Source organism: Ursus arctos, unplaced genomic scaffold (assembly GCF_023065955.2).
Source record: "Ursus arctos isolate Adak ecotype North America unplaced genomic scaffold, UrsArc2.0 scaffold_7, whole genome shotgun sequence".
NCBI lineage: Eukaryota > Metazoa > Chordata > Mammalia > Carnivora > Ursidae > Ursus > Ursus arctos.
This window is the reverse complement of record NW_026623089.1, coordinates 30,069,549-30,089,973: the sequence shown is the minus strand read 5'-3', so window position 1 is coordinate 30,089,973 and position 20,425 is coordinate 30,069,549. Positions and strand designations below refer to the sequence as shown.

Genomic DNA, 20,425 nt, shown 5'->3' with positions numbered 1-20,425 from the left:
AATACACTTTATATTCCTTTGGTCAAGTTAAATTTGGAATAGGGTAAGGCAACCCTTCTCCCTCCTTTTCATTCTGAAGTGATGGTGTCATATAACTTTTTATTAGGTAAATAGTTCCTGAAAGTATTATGAACATCTGAAAATTCTAAGGTTTCAGCAGTACAGTATTTTCTCAGACAAATATTCTTCATAGTTACAGTTTTAATCACAGATAACCATAAAACCAACTGTATATAAAATTTTAGTAATTCCTCACTGAAATTCATTTGGAAAAAAGATGTGAAGTTATATCTTAAAGTTAGATTTGCAAGCATTTTTCCTTGATATAGTCTTGCTTCACTAAAATTTCATTGAATTATTAAAATTAGAGAAAGAAATTCATTATTATATAATAAAACCCATACCCCATATATTGGAGATGGTATTTAATAGCTCCACCTCTTAGATTTTTCAATTTTTCTTTCTCCTTGAAACTTTTGTAGACAAGTTTTACATTTCTTTTCACTGTTCATAAAGCATAGTTGCTATCAGCCAGGACCTTCAGAAAGCTTCCCTCCATGATCCATTCTAGTGAAGTCTTTACCTTCAAGAAATTCTTTCTAAATGGATTTGTATTCCTTAGTTATGTCTTTCCTCTGGTTCCAAGATGGAGGTTACTGTGAGAGGTTCTAAAAAAGTTTCCTACAAACTCCTCCTAATCCTGAATATTCCTTATTTAATCTTCAGCAGACTCAATGATTCTGCTTTCTTTATGTGTTCTAGTTTACACCTCTCATTCTTGTGGGAATTCCCTCCTTCCCTCCAAAGTTAGAAGGGTGATTTTTGCCTATATACTGGTTGAAAGTCTAATTAAAGTGCTATTCTGATTGGTTGGTTACAGTTGGAGACCAGCTGATGTTCTGCTTAATGTGCTCAGTATTTTCAGAATGGAGTATGAAGTTAGGTGTCATATAAAATTAAGGAGTGAAGAAGATTATTGTTTTCAATGCACTTTTTTTTTCTCCCATCAGATCCCTATGCAAAATTAAATCTTTTAGTACATCTTCACTTCTCTTTTCATACCCTCTAGCACCCTCAGACCTAAAGCTCCCAACTGAGGCTCCCATGCCCACTTTATCTTCCCCTTAAAGTACCCTGAATTTTGAAATCATGTTCAAAATAGTAATTGACTTAGTTTTACAAACATTTGATTGTTTTATTAAGGTAATTCACATTTAAAGTATAAATGATAGATCGGTTCTGTCAGTTTATTAACAAAACATCTTTACAGCTCCTCTGCTATTCTCTACTTTAGGATATGTAGTGAGTCATGGGTCTAATGCTGCAGCAAACTTCATTATCTGAAAAGAGGAACTCCTCTCCCTAATATACATATGGAGAAACCACTTTTCATCTACTCTTTGCTTACAGGGAGTTAATAAGATCAATCATAAGCATATTCCTCAAGAGAATTCTAGCCGCTTTCTCTACTAGTCCTATCCCTTTGTCATGTAGGAATAACTTAAAGTTCTTACAAGTTTTCTTATTTAAACATTAAACTTTTGGGCACATGGGGGAATTTTTACCTTCCAGTCAGTCTTAGGGTAGACTTCAAGAGATGAGAGTCCTCTGAAATTGTATGTAAGGTTAAGATTGTGTATTTGTATACGGGCATATAATGCTCAGAAAAACTATTGCTTTTTTTATTGGAAGTTCCTTCCTCCTCGTTTTATGCATTAATGTTATTTTTAGATATTGTATTAATCTTCATGAAAATGTCTCCAAGGTGACCATTAGTCCTCTTCAGGTTATACCAAAAATGTATAACATGAAGAGATATGACAAGCAATTTAGTCTGAAGGGGATTTTTTTTTTAATAAATAGTTCAGAAATTAATGGATTGAGTTGTTACTAAGTATTGCAAATGAATGTTTTTTGTTTTTGGAGGGGAGAAGAGGGGCAGAGGGAGAGAGAATCTTAAGCAGGCTTCATGCCTAGCTTAAGAACAGTGAGGTCATGACTTGAGCTGAAATCAAGAGTCGGACGCTTAACTGACTAAGCCACCCAGGCACCCTGAAAATTTTATGTGTTAAATAATTGAGTATGAAAAGGTACCATAAGCTAAGTAGGAACGTAGATGCAATAAAAGTAGGCTTTTGTGGTATGGACTCTATAATAAATTCCAGCTTACAAACAGTATACCTTCTACAGCTGTCATTATCATATTTTTTTCAGCTTGCTTCGTCACTTGTGTTAGAAAATTTGACACTTTCCTGAAAGTTTGATTTTAAAAAATTTTTTTTAATTTTAATTTTTAAATTTATTAAGATTTTGAGAGAGTGCACGGGGCGGGGGGTGCAGAGGGAGATGGAGAGAATCCCAAGCAGACTCCACGCTGAGCGTGGACCCAATGCGGGGCTTAGTCTCATGACCTTGAGATCGCAACCTGAGCCGAAACCAAGAGTTGGATGCTCAACTGACTGAACCACCCAGGCTCCCCAGATTTGCATTTTTAAAACACACAGGTGGCTGGTGAGCATTTACTTGTTTTCCTGTAGTTTTAATTTTGATTTGATTTGTTGTTTTTATTTATTAGTTGTGCGTGTTCCTCAAGGCATATCTAGGTTTATAGAAGTTGTGTTTTGTTTTAAATAAGCGAAAGAATGAAATGTGTTCAGGAAATCTTTTCAAAAGATATAGAAATTCAAATGGCAGAGATGTCATCAATTTGTGAATATGAATCATGTTTTATGATTATGTTCTTCATTCAAAAAGGCAAAACAGACTGCAGTCATTTAAAGCTCAGAGGTAGCAATTTTTGGTCTTTATCCTAAAATCTCTGACTCTTCACAAATCTCTTTAATTATATGTATGACTCTAATTAAACACATCTCATAAATTCATTTTGCTTCCTATTTGGAAGCTTTCTTCTTTATGTGTTACTGGGGATAAGAAGATACACTAATATATTAAAACTTGAAATTATATGCAGTCTTTCATTTGGAAGATGGATCTTAAGTGGAAAGTTAAATGAATATTAGTAAGAGTATTCAGTGGGTAGAGAGATTTTAAAAAAACCAGTGTGTGGCCAAAATGTTTATTAGAACATTTAAGGAGCTCATCAGTGGTTGCAGTAATTTCTGAACCTTACCTAATTGAACACCTTAATTCTTAAATCATTTAGCGTACTCTATAGAGAAGAAGCATGGGGTTAGAAATACTTGTTAGTAGAACAGAAATGTTACTGTTGATAAAGCAAACCTCATTAAACTTCAGAGAATTTAATATTCTGACTTTAGACTATCTTCTGGTATTAAATGTTATCTTTCAGGGAAAAAAATTGTTCTTATGAGTCCCATGGGGTTTTGGTGATGATGATGATGTGTGTGTGTTTGTTTACTGGGGAGATTTTAGATTTTAATAGTTATAAGTCAGTTTTTCTCTAAATTTATAAATCAACCTAATAACCTTCCAGCTCCAACTGTATTATGGGTAAAGTAATTTACCTTCTATAGTTAAATCTTTAAAAGACCAAGGAAACTCAGGTTTTCTGAGAACTGTCTTCTAAAAACCTCTGAAGTGTGTTGGGGAAGTAAAGGTCATAGGTGGAACATTAAGATCATGTGGAGAGTTTTAATCAGGGGTCTACCACTAACCATCTATACAGATTTGAAGAGGCCATTTATTCTTTAAAAACATTAACCTCATTTGTCTAAAGAAAAACAAAACTATTTGATGAGGATTGATTTAACTGATCCATTTATTCCTCAATTAATATGAATGCATACTTTATGCCAGGCAAGATTAGGTGCTGAATACACAGAGGTAAACAAACATAATCTCTGCTCTTGAGAAGCTTAGTCTCCCTGAGAGTGTGGTAACGGTAGAGATGTGATGACCTATTTATACCAAACATTTTCCCTTTTATATTCCACCATTTGACCTTTAGGGTCCCTTCCAGGACTGAAAGTTCTATGAGTTAGTGAATTCATATGTTTTAAAATTAACATTGATTAGAAATTCATAACTTAGGTGTTTATTTCTTTATTTCCGTAGCTGTTATGTTTAATGATTGGTAGAGTGTATTTAAAGAACTCATGGCAAGTATATGGGCTTAAACTTTTGAGATTTGGCATTTAAACTCCGGGTTCTAAAATTGTGATCCCTCAACCAGCTGCAGCTAAAAACTTACTAGAAATGCCAGTCCTTGAGCTCACACTAGAACTGCTGAATGAGTGACTCTGGGGATAGGACCCAGCAATCTGTTTTTATAAGCCCTTGAAGTGATTCTGATGAGCCTGAAAATGGGAGGCTATTGCCCCATTCTATCATGGATGTTTTAAGTATCTCCTTTTATAATTTTGATATGCCTTCCATCTTTAACAGAACGTAAATTAAGCACTCATGAACTAAGTAATCCAACAATTCAGGAAGATATAGCTAAGAAAAGGTCTAGGAGAAGCCAAATATGATCTGTAGGTGGTAAATAGGGAGGTAATTATTTCATAAAAGAAAGGTTTGAGATTTCTGTATCAGGTAAGTGATTCTTGCCCATAAGATATACTATTTGTTATCCCTTCATTTAATTTCATAATATTGAGGGGCTGGTGTTTAGAATAATGATTTTTTGAAAAAAAAATTTTTTTTTTTAAATCTGGAACTCAAGCTTAGAGATTAAAAATAAAATTCTGAGAAGGAATACTACTTTTAGGATATTGCATTATAAGAAAAAAGATAAGATGAAATTTTATGTTTGCTTGAAAGCTGTCTCTCTCTCTCTCTCTCTTTTTTTTTTAAGTACATTGTCCCAATTTAAAAGTAAATAAATCTTTGTTTACAGACAGTCCCTGGGTCTCCGACCCCAATATTCCCCTAGTGGCCCGTGAGATCATGCAGCGAATGATCCAACAATTTGCTGCTGAATATACCTCAAAAAATAGCTCTACTCAGGACCCCAGCCAGCCCAATAGCACAAAGAACCAAAGCCTGCCGAAAGCATCTCCAGTCACCACCTCTCCCACGGCTGCAACTACTCAGAACCCTGTGCTCAGCAAACTTCTCATGGCTGACCAAGACTCACCTCTGGACCTTACTGTCAGAAAGTCTCAGTCAGAACCTAGCGAACAAGGTATGGTTTGATGTCAAGGTCTCCTCTGTCCAATCAGAATACTTTAATTGGGGAAGAAAAAATTATTGGCAAGTAGGGCACCAGTAACAATAATAGGATAAAAACTAATGTGATTCTTAAATTATTCCTGACTCTGCAGTGGTAGAGAAGAAGTACAGATAAAATGGCTACCTTACGTATCAGTTCGTAGTTACGAGTAATGTACCACCCAGGAAAGTAGGTGGTTACAGTTGTTACTGATCTTTAATTTACTTGATATTTATGTAAGTGTTTTATACTTTCTAAAGCTTTGCCATATCTATTGTTTTTAAAACCCCTGTGCAAAATTAAGTTTTCCCCCTATCTATCAGTGTTCTAGGATTAGCACCTGAGAAATAAATATGTTTTATTAGGTAGAAGTTATACTCTGCAAATGAAATTATAAGGCAAGAATGTGTATTGTTTGCATTTTTAAAAAAGAAACTCCTGGGGTTAGGTATAATGAGGAAGACATTGACACACCAGGTGGTTCAGTGTATTCAATATTTTATAAATACACAAACACAAGCATATGCATATATGCTGTGTTATGAACTAACCTTAGAATATTTCCAAAAGGTAATTTTAATTTGTTGATGAGGATCCTCATTAAGGGAAAAGGTTAAGAGGTTATCAGTTTTGCTTATTAGCACATATTTCTTGAATTTATGAAAAGTTTACTCTCTTGAATAGATTAAATATTTTTGTTGCTTTGTGATCTCATTTTACCTTTAATTTCACAAAGATGAAGTGAGCATTTCAATTCTGCCATTGCTTGACCCATTACAGATTGTAAATTGGTGAGGCCTATTCTAATGAGATTTCCTGTCATAGAAATCTCATAAAGAGTGTGCAGAAAGTTACGAGATGTGTAGATTTACTGGTTAGAAATACAGGTTCATTTTGCAAAAAGTTGAATCCGTATGAAGAACCTCTTTGACAGGACTTTTCTTTTGCTTATTTTAAGTAATTTAAGAGGGTTTTATACTTAATGGACTGGCTTTAGTTTATTAAAGAATGTATTTTTGAATAGTAGTTTCTGCTTTTTTCCTGTTTGGGGGTAATGAATAGCAATCACAATCTCAGAATTCTGAGAGATTTCCTGGTAGAACTCCTCATTGTCATATGTTCACACTGATCAGTATACTTTTACTTCTGGTTACCAAAGCAAAAATGTGCTTTTCTGTGCTTTTTCTTTTTGTCGAGGATTATCTTTACCAAAGATTGGTAGCTTTTATTAAAAAACTCCTTGCTCTAAATATTCCATTAAAAACTTCAGGTCTACAATAGGAGAATGACAGCATATAAAGGTTGCATTTAAAGTATTAATAGTGAAGATAAATATATAAAGATACCACTTAGTCTAATTTAACTTCTAGTTGGTGCTGTGCTTAAGAGAGATGTTGTACTGACGGTATGCTCTCGTCAACAGAAATTTGAGCTAGATGACGGGATTATAGTGTATAGTCTTTAAGGGAAACAAAATTTTTAAAATGATATTTCCCAAATGAATTTTCAGGTGTTTTCAATGAAATCACAGTATATTTAGTATATTTAAGTAGATAAAGTATATTGCCTGTGTGATTAGACAGACTTGGAAGTCTTTAAATAATAGTGTCTTTGGTTGGAAATACTTTAAGCAGTGTATTTGCTTGTTAGATGTCTAATGGGGTTAAGATGTCTAATAGGACACTTGGTTCTGTAAGATTACAGTTATATTTTTAGAAATATTGGTAACTCTAAAGGACAACACTTATTCTGTATGAGTGTGGGATTTTTGGTTTACAGACTCAGTCACGTATTTACTTCTAACAGCAGGAAATCAGGAGTGGTGGTGTCCTCAGATACGAGTCGTATGTAGGTTCTGTATTGGGGCAGTTTTTAACATAACTAGATAGAAAGTCCTCTCTACTGACCAACTGAAAATCAGAGGCATGGAGTATTAGCTTTCTTTGTTAATTTTGGACAGAATGGCAACTTTAAAAGTTGTCCAGATGATGAGTTTTCCTTTTTAGACATGCCTATGAGGAAAAAAAAGTCTTTGTTGGAAAAGAAGGTCTTCTGATTTTGTGTTTTAATGGTATTGAATTTGTTATTTGGTCTAGCTTCAGTAAAAAGGCTAAACATCTAGGCTGTCATCACTATCAAGACTGTTTCATTCTTCTTTCTTTCCCTAAACTTTGCTCACCAGTTTGTAATAGCTTATTAATTCAAAAACCTTCCCTTTATAGATTCCAAGAAGGGAATTTTGAATTTCTGCAGATTTTTTCCAAAAGATTGAATCCAAATACACAGTTTTTTGCACATGTGTCTGAAGAAAAATTAGGACTCATGAAAATTATAAACAGTTAACATCTGATTCATCGTACAGACTATCTTGTATATACATGTAATTTAACCATATAAACTTGTATTTTAAAATGATCTGTGTTATATAAAATTTTCTAAATCCAACTTTTATGTACTTAAGTGCTTCAGGTAGACTTAGCTCTTGAGGACTTTAGTTTTATAATTTGTATGATGTGGCATTAAAAACTTAGGTGCTTTTATGAAGGTAAATTTACAAAATGGAGTCTAATAGTTCTGTTACAGAACTTCATACTGTGTAAACTGCAATTTCTAATATCTCACTATATCCTAACATCTTCAGTGATATGCTATATCTTTTCTTTTGCCCTACTAATAAAATATTTAACCCTTGGAGATATTAGATATAACAAGCTTTGCTAAATGTATGTCACTTTAGGAGGGAAAATAATCCTTATTCTATTAACGAATTGACTTCAGAACTCACATATATGGCTAGTGTATCTGCATGGTTGACTAGGCCTGTTGCTTTGTCATTTTGGTCTCTTCAGTCCACATTTGTTCCTAGTTTTTAATATCCTCAGGTGTTTGTTTGTGTCTCTACAGACGGTGTACTTGATCTGTCCACTAAGAAAAGTCCATGTGCTGGCAGCACTTCCCTGAGCCATTCTCCAGGCTGCTCCAGTACTCAAGGGAACGGGTAAGGGAAAATATTTGTAGCCTTCCACAGTTTTATAGGGGACAGTTTATCAAAGAGTGGTGCATATCTCCATTATTTGTTCTAAAAATTAAGTCTTCAGAGTAACACTCTTGTAAGTGGGCCTTTAGTAAATTACTTAGTCCATCGCTCAAGTAAAAGCACAATCTGTGAAGTCCAGAATTGACTAGTGTAGATCAGTTTTGCCAGATCATTACAGATAGTGAGTAATGAAAATATGGCAAGAATGTCTTTGGCCTTTTTGTTGTTGAGTGTTTGAGAGTGGGAAACCCAACCTAGGTAATTCCAGAGTTCAGATGTGAGGCAGTATTATGTGTGCTGAAGTTGTTGAATGAAAATTGGGCTCCAGTACTTAACTTGTTATCTCTAATGGAGTGTGTGGGTATGTGGGGGCTGTTCATTTTTTTCTATTTGGTTTGGTTTGGTTTCATTTGTTGATTTGAACTGCAGTTTTAACTCTGTGTGGCAGTTCAGAAAATGTAATTGTATGTATTTTTCGTTTTTTAAGTGGTTAAGACTGTAGTTGTTGGGATAACCATCTTATGCTACCAAGACATTATTACATGCGCAGTTTTGATAACTCTTAGATTAAAGTGAATTTTCTGACCACCTAATTTTATAGTATAAGAATTGTCTTAATTTTCCCTCTACATGTACATAAAAACCACTTAGAAAAGTCAGGTATTAATGAAGACATTTAAATAACATATTGGGAAGGATTTCCATAAAATTGTGTTGTAACCAAAAATCAACTTCATATATGAAAAGTAACTTTGGTAAGTTAAATTAGTTAATATGTAGGTTTCTTTAACTTTTAGAATACCAACATAGGGAACTTGTTTAGATGTTAAAGGAATAAGTACACACTAAATGGACTAACCTTTTTCAACTTACTCTTAATTACTTTCAAATTGAAGAATTCCTTTACTGACTTCTAAAATGCTGCCTTTATTTTCTCTAAAATTCCATCATTTTCCTTTTTCTCTCCTTTCTTCAGTGAACTAAAAGTAACATTGATTTAATGCAGTTTGCATAGTTTATTAATCTTTTTTTCTTAAGCCCTTCTTTTCACTATAGTTTATATTAGATACAAGTCATTGTGTTCCCAAATCATTGGGTTCCATTTATATATCACAAAGCTTGAATTGTGTAATTAAGGACACATGTAGGAGAAACCTCAGTGTGGTTTGCATAAATGAATCCCTTGCTTAAGATTTACTTTAAACTTGGCCACCAAGTCCATGTATAATGTGGTTGAAGTTGCTGTGTTTACCCCTCTGAATGGAAAGAAAGTGTTTTTTATGTAGTATCATTTTTTGGAGGACAAAAACACCGATAAGACTGCCCGTCTTTTCGTTGAATATTCATGGTTATCTTTATTATGTTATTTACTGATAACAGCACAGAATCCCTGTATACTTTTGGAGAACATAGCTGGTTTATCATTATTTCTTCAGAGTTCCACTTTTGTGCCTAGTAAATGTAATTATTCCCCTCGGGCATGCTTTACCAGTTGCCAGTTTTATTATTGATACATTTATGTATTGTGAAAATGGAAACCTTATGAATTAATTTTGTGTAAGTAGTTGACTTTTTAAACATTATTTGAAAGCTATCCACTTATAATTTCAAAATTGATGTTTGATATTTTAAGAGACACTTTTAACTAAAGAAAACTGCTACAAATTGTTTACATACCTTTGACAGTAATTACTTTGAGTAGAACTTAAAGAACAAAGTTTGGGGAAAATAAAGGGCAGTTTCTTTAAAGATTGGATTATTTCAAATGGAAAATTAGTGGTACTCATGTGTCTGCAACTAATAGTGTTTTAAAATGAAGAAGTGTGGTAAGTTATAATGCGATGGGTATTTTGGTTTGTTTTGGTTTGGGTTCCCCCCCCCCTTGGGGCTGGTAGCCATATATTTTTTTCCAAGCAAAATAAGAAATGTTGTTTGAACTTGTTTGGTTTTTGATAATGAACATCAACGGTTTGTGGGATAAATGAGCAATTATCTATGGGTTCCACCACTGTAAATGGTTCCAGTTTTATAAGCTGGTTGTCATGAATGTTGAATATGTTGCATTAAAATAAATAAATTGGCTTACTCTTTTATTACTGTACTTGTTTAGTGGTAACGTCACATTGGTAACACAATTCTGTGTAGATCTATGGAGACTTGATGATTACTTTGTAATTAATAATTAAGGTGCTATTTTCAGACAGTTGCGCGAAACTTTTTCTCCGAAAATTTGTGAACCCAACCAGAGACCAGCTGACAGGTTTAATTTTTCTTTGCCCAAAAAGCTCCTGGTTTTTTTTTTTTTTCTTTTTTCCTTTTTCTTTTTTTGTGAACAAGTTTTAAAACTAACTGCCGAGACCATTTTTTTTTAATTTTAGAGAAAAATAAATAAATAACACAAAGTGATGTTACCCAAGCAAGGCCTTCTAATAAAGGAGTGGTCCCCTCACCCATCCCTCCCTACCTGTGCAAGTCCTGCTCACATCAGTTTCCTTCCATCCAATTAGGCGACCTGGGAGACCCAGCCAGTACCGCCCAGACGGACTTCGGAGTGGTGATGGGGTACCTCCAAGAAGCTTACAGGATGGAACCAGGGAAGGTTTTGGACACTCCACATCACTCAAAGTTCCATTGGCTCGATCCCTGCAGATTAGTGAAGAGCTACTGAGCAGAAACCAATTGTCCACAGCTGCCAGCCTTGGGCCATCTGGATTACAGAATCATGGACAACACTTAATATTATCCAGGGAAGCCTCTTGGGCAAAACCACATTATGAGTTCAACCTCAGCCGTATGAAGTTCAGGGGAAATGGTGCACTCAGCAACATCAGTGACCTTCCTTTTCTTGCAGAAAACTCTGCCTTTCCAAAAATGGCACTTCAAGCAAAACAAGATGGAAAAAAGGATGCGAGCCATGCATCTCCTGTAGATTTAAAGATACCACAAGTTCGAGGAATGGATCTTTCTTGGGAGTCTCGCACTGGTGATCAGTACAGCTATAGCTCTTTGGTAATGGGTTCACAAACGGAGAGCGCGCTTAGTAAAAAGTTAAGGGCTATTCTTCCAAAACAAAATAGAAAAAGCATGTTAGATGCTGGACCCGATTCTTGGGGCTCAGATGCTGAGCAGTCTACCTCTGGACAGCCATATCCCACATCGGATCAAGAAGGAGACCCTGGCTCCAAGCAGCCTCGGAAGAAGAGAGGGCGTTACAGACAGTACAACAGTGAGATACTGGAGGAAGCAATCTCAGTGGTTATGAGTGGAAAAATGAGTGTTTCCAAAGCTCAGAGTATTTATGGGATTCCCCACAGTACACTGGAGTACAAAGTAAAGGAGAGGCTGGGCACTTTGAAAAACCCTCCAAAGAAAAAGATGAAATTAATGAGGTCGGAGGGGCCAGATGTTTCTGTAAAGATTGAATTAGATCCCCAGGGAGAGGCAGCACAAAGTGCAAATGAATCAAAAAATGAGTAGGAATACTTTAGAGTGCCAATTACTGTACAAACTGGGTGAGCACTACTGCATTGTTCAGCTATCATTGCTTGCACCTAACTTCACGTAATGTGACACTTGTTTCTTTGCAGATTTTGCATTGACTTGTGTGTACAGAGGTGAAAGGTGCATTCTGAATGTTGCATATTTTAAATTTTTCATGTGCAGTATGGCTCGGGATATTGTTTGGCCTTTTTGCATGTTTCTCTACAAAAGAGAATTGAGTTACCTCACAGAGAACAGATACATGGAAGTGGACTCCTTGCCTGTAGAGCCTGCATGCTTTTCTTTCTTTCTTTCTTTTTTTTCTTAAGTTATATTTGCCTTTATTTAAAAAAAAAAAAAAAATGAAAAGAAAAGGAAAAAAGCCCCCTTTTAGAAACCACCTCTGTCATACTGGGAGCTTTATCATTACAAATTGGAAAGCCATCTTATAAAATCATTCATGTTTCTCTTCTGCATTTCAACTAATTGAAGGATTAAACTAAAAAAAAATCCTAGGAATAATGAACCTTTGAATTTAAGAAATTTGGTTATTCAGTGATACGTAATTATTTAGGTCAATTTACATTTTATGATTTTCTTCTCACTATTAAATTTACTTAACAAATCAGCAATCTGTTTAGTGCTCACCCAGAGGGAAAGGAGGTGGAAAATGTGCACACACTACCTTCAGAAATGCTTCGGTTAATTACTTTGTAACACTACCTTTGCTGTAATTTTATTTGGTGTTTTCTAAGGGTAGAATTTGGTCTCACCAACAAGTGAGGATATAGCCTTATCTCATGGAGGACGAGCTCCGTTCTTACTCAGGAGCAGTCAGGGTACATTACATAAAACAATAGAGGATGCCTCATTTTAGCAAACTAAGTTTCTTTGTAGTCTTAAAACCTTTTACAGATTTGATCATGTGCTAACTAACGACTGTATGTCGTTGCAGACACTAGTTTAAAATATTCAAGATCTGTTTATTGGGGAAAGGGAGAAAGAAGTAAGGAAAGAAGTGTGTTTAAGTAATTATAATATTGCAAAAGTGGTATCTAGATTTTACAGCCTCAGTAGTCTGCCCAAATATCCACATGAATGAAGGATCCATGTTTGTGGTGAGAGAAAAAAAAACACAACCCCATGGTAACCTAATATGATTTAGGTTGCATTTCACGTCTAAAGATAGTTCAATCAGCAATCGAGCTCAGTAGAATTTCTATTTTAACTAATCCAGATACTAGAACAAGGGGGGAAGTGTTGTTTTTTAGTTTTTATTTAATTTGTTGCTTTCAATTTCTTTCTCTCTCTGTTTTTGGCATCCTGCATTTTATCCCCTTCTTAACCTTTTCTGATATTTAGCTGATTTTTATGGTTGTTTAGCACACAATTCAGGACTTTTCAGATCATGTTTATATAAGCACTCCTTGAAGAGCATCTAAGCTTTTTTTGAGATGGGCTTTTCAAATTACAGTAATTAAATTCAGAATATTTATTTCCTATAATTTTTTACAAGAATAACCAATAAATAAAGCCCATGAAGTTTAATTTTGCCTTGTGACCAAATTAAAATTACTGTTGGTGCAAAAACAAAATCCACACCACATACACCCTGTCTAATCTAATCTGCTGAGAAAGGTGGTCAGGCCCTTCTAAATGCTTAACCAAAAACAAAAAGTCATTGGAGTTTTCATGTAGAATAAAAGTAAACTTGGAGCATTAAATTTGAGGCCGATGATTTCAGATGGATACTAAGAGTTTGAAGAGAAGTAGGTCCAGATAGTCCCGAGGCATAAATTCTTGCCTGGCAATTTTGGAGCAGTTAATTAGGTTAAGGATAGTTTTCCCTCAGCAACCTATGTGTTCAAAGGTTAGGCACACCATTGCTGTTATTGAAATAATGCACTGCTCATTCTTGACATAGCCTGGGCTTGGGTTCCTCTTTTGGTTTGGTTATTTTGTGTAGCAGTTTAATCCGTGGATGACTGAGCCTGTTTCCTCTTAGCTTTCTAATCTCAACAGGAAAAAGCAGCTTGGGTTCAGAGCAGTATATGACTCTGCAATATTTTCTAGCCTAGCTAGAAGTTGCAATAAAAATATTTTATGAAATATATGGTTTTCATCTGCAGTTGAAGGAAGTTGTAGAAAGTTTGCTGAAAGCAAAGGGCTAAGCTTGTGAAGGAATGCCTCCTTTGTTCCACACTCAGTAATTTGTCACACACAATTAATTGCAGCCATGGTACCTTTTTGCCTGACATCTGGGGTATTTGGTAGCCCAAATTGCTGCAAAAAGGCCCTTTGAGCAATTAATTTGTGCTTGCTTTTATCTCCTCTCAGAAAGGCATCATTAAAGGCCCATTTAAAAATCTGGCCCTAAAAGTTCAACTTTTGTAGTTTTACTGTTCAGAGAGGTTTAATCCTGTGTGGTAGTCTATAAAGTGATGTATGAGTTGAGTTATGTAAATTTTGTCATTGTAGTGTACATGGAGTGATCATTTTACTAACATAAATATTTTCTATGTGTGTTTCAGTGGATGACAATCGAGCAGCAGAAGAATGGTGTGCCTACCCTTTAATGCTGCAGTTTAAATAAGAGAACTTGTATTGTGTCATTTCAGATTGTAGGCTGAGACTTGTAAATAGTGAAAATTTGAGTACTTCTATTATTTGTTTTGGTTAGAAAGTGAATTTAAAAACAAACCAAACTCTAAACTTTCTCAGATTAAAAGTCCTGAGACCTGAAGATTGTAATATTCATGTCTGTGAAGCTTTTAAACATTACACTTGAGATCAGTCATGACTTGATATTCAGGTAAATTTTCTTTTCCAAGAAGCTTTTGAATAAGCATATTTCCTCCAAAGGTCGGTCGGTCTCTTTTTTTTCTTTTTTGAGTGTAGATTATTTTAAAGCACTAATTGCATTACATTGGTAACTGCAATATAAAATAGCCATTATTGTTTTGTGAAGCATGGTTGAAATTAGATAGTGGTCCCTTTTAAATTTCATGAGCCTCTCAGAAAAAAAAAAATCTTTAAAAAAAAATACAGAAAGCTGCTGAATATTTCAAAAGATATATATTTTACCTTATTGTAGGTTTTGTAAAGTTAGTTGGTAATATTCAGGTGCACTTTTAATGTTAAATTTTGTGTTCAGAGTTCCATTATACCATGTATTTCTCGGAGGTGGCTCATCACATGGCTGGCTGTCAGTCTTGGTGCCGCAGTGATCTTTTAATATTTGATTTCTCTCTTGATTTGCCACTGTTCTGTATTGGCACTTTCAGTGTAGATATTCTAGTTTGGGGACGTCCTCATAAATGTGTAATAGAGATTGGTCTATTCGCATGCTTAATTTCTGCTAATCAGAGTTTTGCATGGCCCAAACAACAGTTGACCATTTTTATGGTATGGGAAAGTATAGTTCACAGCTGTCTTTGTCACAAAAGCCTTTTCTCCTCTCATTTTCCAATAGGCAGATAATGACATTACTCTACGTAATGTTAGGAGATAATGTGTTGAACATCAATTCTTGCGGGGTTTTTTTGGTTTGTTGGTTTGGGTTTTGTTTTTTAATGAGAGAACATTGATATTATAGAGTAGATACGCTATGGCACTATAAAGTCAAAAATACTGAATAATCCTGTGGAAGGATATCTAGTTGGTATTTTTATCATTAGCTTTCTCATTTTTCAGACAGTCGAGCCATGAAGCTTGACAGTAATGTAATGTACTATATTACTTTGTTCAGTAGGCTTTCAAGTGACTCTGAACTATGTTTGTGATGAGCTATACACGTTTTTTCTGCTCCCCAAATACCATGAAGGACAAGGTCTCTCTTTCAAGAAACATAATTTATATTTGTGTATAATACTTTTTAATATTAAGTTTGTTGTTACTCTGAAGTTTAGGTGTTGCTTGATAAACCTTTGCTGCAGCAGATCATGAATATGAGTAAGGCTTTGTGTGATAATAGGGGTCCTTATGTGAAGTTAATTACTGTTCAGTTCTGGTGAGCAAGCTCAACAAGTGTGAAGTGTGTATTAGCTTTATTTGGTACACTTTTACTTTACAATATTGAAGTGCTTTTAGAACTCTGGTTATCTTATATAAACCATTACCTCAACCAATTGGCATTTTCATTCCCCAACATTTTACCTGAGATATAATATGAGCTATATGGGATCAGACAGTAAAACAATAAGGCACAATGAGAAGTTTAGTTCCCAGTTTTCTGGAGAGAACTCTAAATTAGACTAAAAATGACTACCTGCAAAGGCCCATATCATAACTACCTTCTGTCATTAGGCAGTAGTTAGCAACCTTTGAGCTGCTAGTGAGCTATGTGTTCTCCCCCTGCCCAAGTAAGCACATGGTGCAAGGCCTGAAGCCTTTGTGATTCTCTTACATTTCATTGACCCATAATAGTGAAGCTTGGATTCAGTTAGTTATTTTTGCAAAACAAACTAATGAGTCAGCCCAATGTCAGAACCTGAAATTATTTTAGTAGTTACAGCAGACAAATGACCGTTCGGTGTTATTTTCTTTAACAGCTATTGTCCCTGTAGATTTAATTTTGAAACCACATATTTTTGCTTTTGTAATTATGCTTTCTTTAAATGCTGGAGGTTGTTTTTGTATGAGCCATCCTTTTCTGTATATTCAGGTTGCTGTCATTGGTGATAGAATATGGCAATAGACTGAATTGCTCCACTTAATCTTTTATGGAAGACATTGAAAGTTATAGGTTAAATTTTGACCTTCATTGAAGATATCAAAAATTGTTTTCCTTGTTACCACTTTCCATTGTAATTAGGTCTTCATTAATACTATGGTCAGGCCAGTGTTATTAGAAACTAAATGGCTTTAGCCAAACAGCCCATTTAGGAGACTATTAAGCTATATAGGGGCTTAAAAAAATTGGTTGCGCTCAAACTCTACTGAAAAGGAAAGAAGTATAATTCTGGTACAAGGAATGCAGACCTCCAAAGTCTTCTTAGGTTTTTTTTTTGATTCATTCTGTCCTTGAGACTTAACAGGATTTGTGAACATGGTGACTGAAGGGAAAATAGAGGAAATTCTCTGCATGTCCTCTGTCTCTTATTCCCAGATAAACTCACAGTTGCCTTTCAAAAAAGCAGACATTAGCCCTGTAGCTGTGTGCCCTAAATGTTATGAAGGAGATGGGGGAGGGAGGTAAGGAGTCGGATGGGAAAGTATGTAGACTTGAGAAGAGGCTAAAGATTCTGTACTACGATACTAACAATGAGTCACAGGATAGATAATGTGGTAAAGTTGGGCCACCTTCATTTGATAGTCAGAAAAATCTTTTAGATGATTTGAAAATGAGAATCAAGGCTAATTAATGTTGATTTGACAATAAAACATGAGTTAATTCTGCAACTATTTGGGGGGTAATTTTAAGGTTTCCAGTTCATTTAGAGCTGTATCGATAAACGCTAAAAAACAAGCACTTTTAGTTAATCATCGATTTATTGGATGTAGCAAATATTATAATCATATTTAATCTTTATAGTTTGAATATGGAAATGAACTCTTTACCCCATCTTGAACTGTCTTTGAACAGACTCAAGGTGATCTTTTCAACACTGGAAATGACCCTACACACATACCAAAAAAATCTAAAGCAGTAAGACGTATTTGAAGATCCATACCTCTTAGAACTTTTTAGATTTGTCTTGGGAAAGAATTTATGAACCTATAACCAGTATTAGTGCAGTCTTGGGTTCCTTGTTCTGCATAATTGCACCCTTTCTCAGGTATGTCCTGAAAACATAAATTTTAAAATAATCTCTTTAGAGATTAGATTCTCAGTGGATAGTGTGTAAGGGGACTGGGGGGAGGGGGTGGGAGGGTTGGCCACAGGACACTGACACAGTAGAGCAGGGATTTTTAACATTCAATAGCCAAATAGAATTTCAGTCTAGAATATTTTTACCCCCTCAGAGTAAGTGAAACAACATCTATTATTTGGTAAATACCCGGTGCTACACTTCTAAAGGTCTTTTCTTTCATCCAGGTAACTTTTTTTTTCCTGCTTGGTGAAAGGGTATATAGTAAACTTTACTGTCACTAGGAAAGCACTTGCCCGAAATGTTTAAAGTACTAGAAAAGGGATAATTCAGCACTTTTTCTGTTACAACACTAAAGTCTTAATTTATCTTCAGAGTCTTAGGTACTGTAAGTTTTAGCGTGATTATTTAAAAATATAAAGCATAACTACATAATACGGGGTCAGATCACATTTATATAAATCTTGTCTTATTTAAAAAAAAAAACAACGTTCTGTACCTTTCAAGCAATTCCAAATGATTGCCTCACGTTTCCCATTTCATTAAGCATTTCAGGCTTAAGAATTTGGAATTTGAGAGGAGGTGCGGGGAAAATTCCCCAACATGAAAAATTGTGTCAGACCATTTTAGAAAAATAAATCACTAGGAAAATGGGTAGGGATTCTCTCTCCCTTTAAGTCTTCAGGGAATGAGCAGTATTTAGAATCTTTGGCTGAAATTCAAGCCTTTTTACTGTGTAAATTTTTAATATTAATTCACTGACATGCTTTTTACATCAGAGGACTGAAAATGGATCTTAATGTTTTTAAGTTGTGGAAGGGTATATTTCTAAAATGAGGGGGGATAATTAACTAGGTTAGTATACCAGCATTAGTAAGTTTAAGGAATTTTAGTATGTAATAGCAAAGTGTTTGATTAAAAGTCTAATCCTATATTGCTAGTCGAAATTAGTTATAATTCTGATATAGGAAAGATAATAGTCATTGGATATTGATATGCTGTGCTGTCAGAAAACCAGACTAAGATAGAAACCTTTATCTGACTCCCACATGTTGCTTGTTCTGATGGGATGTATTCTTTATAGCAGCTTATTGCTGCTTTGAGAAGAAATGTATAAACTATACATTTGGAGTGTTTGCATATAATTCTTTATAACCTCCACTTAAACTGTCAGACATTGGTATTTTATCAGTCCACACTGTTAAATAAAACTAATGTTCTTAGGAATCCAACTTGTACACACTGTTTAAAAACCCTCAGGGACAGTTTACACACTATTCTCACTCAATTCAGGTACTTTGATGCTATTCTTAAACCTAACAGTGACTTGTATTTTTCTGTTTTGCTTTTATTTCGACGTGCTGGTAGCACATCCTTGATGAATGTCAACTTAAAAACTCAGTTCAGGTATCCAGGTATAACTCAGCCAAACATTTTAAAGCTGCATATAACTCTCCAGCACACGGTGCCTCACACTCTTATAGTGGCATTCTATATATTCAGTTATTACTACTGAGCAGATAATATGGGGGTTCCTGTTAACAATGAATTTAAAAAAAACAAAATGTGCATAAATGTATAGCCAGCACATGTGTAACACACGCACACACACACACACACACACAGACACACACAAACTATATATTTTTAAATGCCACTAATAGCCAGCACAATTAAATGACATTCCTTGCTGCTTCTGTAAACTATAACAGATGCAGTTCCTCCTCGATGTGGCTCTTGCTTCTTCACCACACTACTACTAAATTCAAGCACTGGTCCTTGGGTGTCTGACCTCTACATTCTAGTTTATGCAATGTCTTTAGAGAATTCTGTGCACTGGCCACTGTGATGGAACCGTTGGGCCAGTAGTGCTCTGAGTTTATTAGTAGCGATTCTGCCAAAGTTGGTGTTGTAACATGAGTATGTAAATGTCAAAAAAATTAGCAGAGGTCTAAGTCTGCATATCAGCAGACAATTTTGTCAGTATATTTTGTAGCCCTGAAGTCCTCAGTGACAAGTTTCTAATGATGTGAAGTTCTAATTCCAGTGTTTAGCCCTTCGCATCTTTACTGTTAAGACTTGTCTGCTAGAGGTCTTTATTCTTTAAGACTCCTTTTGTTTTCTACAGTACTGTCTGTGGTTAACAAAACAGATTATTCCTCTGCTTTAATATTTGATATCTTACATCTAAAAGGAACTCTCCATATATAAAACCCATAGCCTTTGAAGATATAGAACATGGCATCTTTCAGATTTCTAGACGTTCAAGTGTCATGCAACAAAACAGGAACCCCCTTTACTCTTATGGACCTCATTTCAATATACTGTTTACAGTTTGACGGAATTGTATAATTTAATATTTCTCTTGTACTGTAGTTTATATTTATTTACAGATTTTTTTTTGTACTGTGTGATTTGAACTTTTTGTTCCTTGCTATGATCAATGTTTATGTAGTAGAGCACTTATGATCACAAATTAAGTTTTTTGGTTTGATTGCACTACATTAAATTTTTTAATGCAGTTCTGATTTTTGACTGGACTAAAATAAGCTGTGTCTTAATGTATGTGATGAGTACTTAAAACTTTAATCCATGTGGTCCCCTTTTTTTTGCATTGTATGTCAGAAGCGCTAGTTCTTTCGTGCATGTGTAAGATTTAATGGTTCCATTGTATTATTTGACCATGACATTTTGGAGAAACATTCCCAGCTGTAATGTTGTGTATGGTAGTTCTCACTGGATGCTAGACTTTTCAAAACCACTATTCTTCTAATAAATTTTGTTGTGAAAAGCTGTTTTAAAAGCTTGTTTTCTACTTCTTAAGACTTTAATGCGTTTTTAAAAAAATCCATAGAAGGGGTAAGATTTCCAGGTGTACTGTAAATGTACATGGTAATGGAAGTTGGTAATTTTTTAATGGTAAATCCTTTCCAGATGACCTCTTAGATAACTCGAAGTGGCTGT

The 20,425-nt window shown here is 34.9% G+C and overlaps 1 protein-coding gene across 9 annotated transcripts in view; it reads left to right on the top strand.

Annotated features, from left to right (window-relative positions):
- LCOR (ligand dependent nuclear receptor corepressor) overlaps positions 1–20,425 on the top strand; it is a 138,832-nt gene that overhangs the window by 90,350 nt on the left and 28,057 nt on the right. For 6 of the 9 annotated variants that reach the window (XM_026493773.4, XM_057308857.1, XM_057308858.1 and 3 more), the window contains 2 exons: positions 4,820–5,107; positions 8,039–8,132. The exons of 1 other annotated variant lie outside the window; for it this stretch is intronic. In XM_026493773.4, the coding sequence (XP_026349558.2) occupies positions 4,870–5,107; positions 8,039–8,132 (332 nt within the window). In that variant the 5' untranslated portion in view covers positions 4,820–4,869. Of the gene's footprint in view, positions 1–4,819; positions 5,108–8,038; positions 8,133–10,678; positions 20,265–20,425 lie in introns of those variants that run through there. 2 more of the 9 variants (XM_048218761.2, XM_026493775.4) reach the window with 1 other exon arrangement.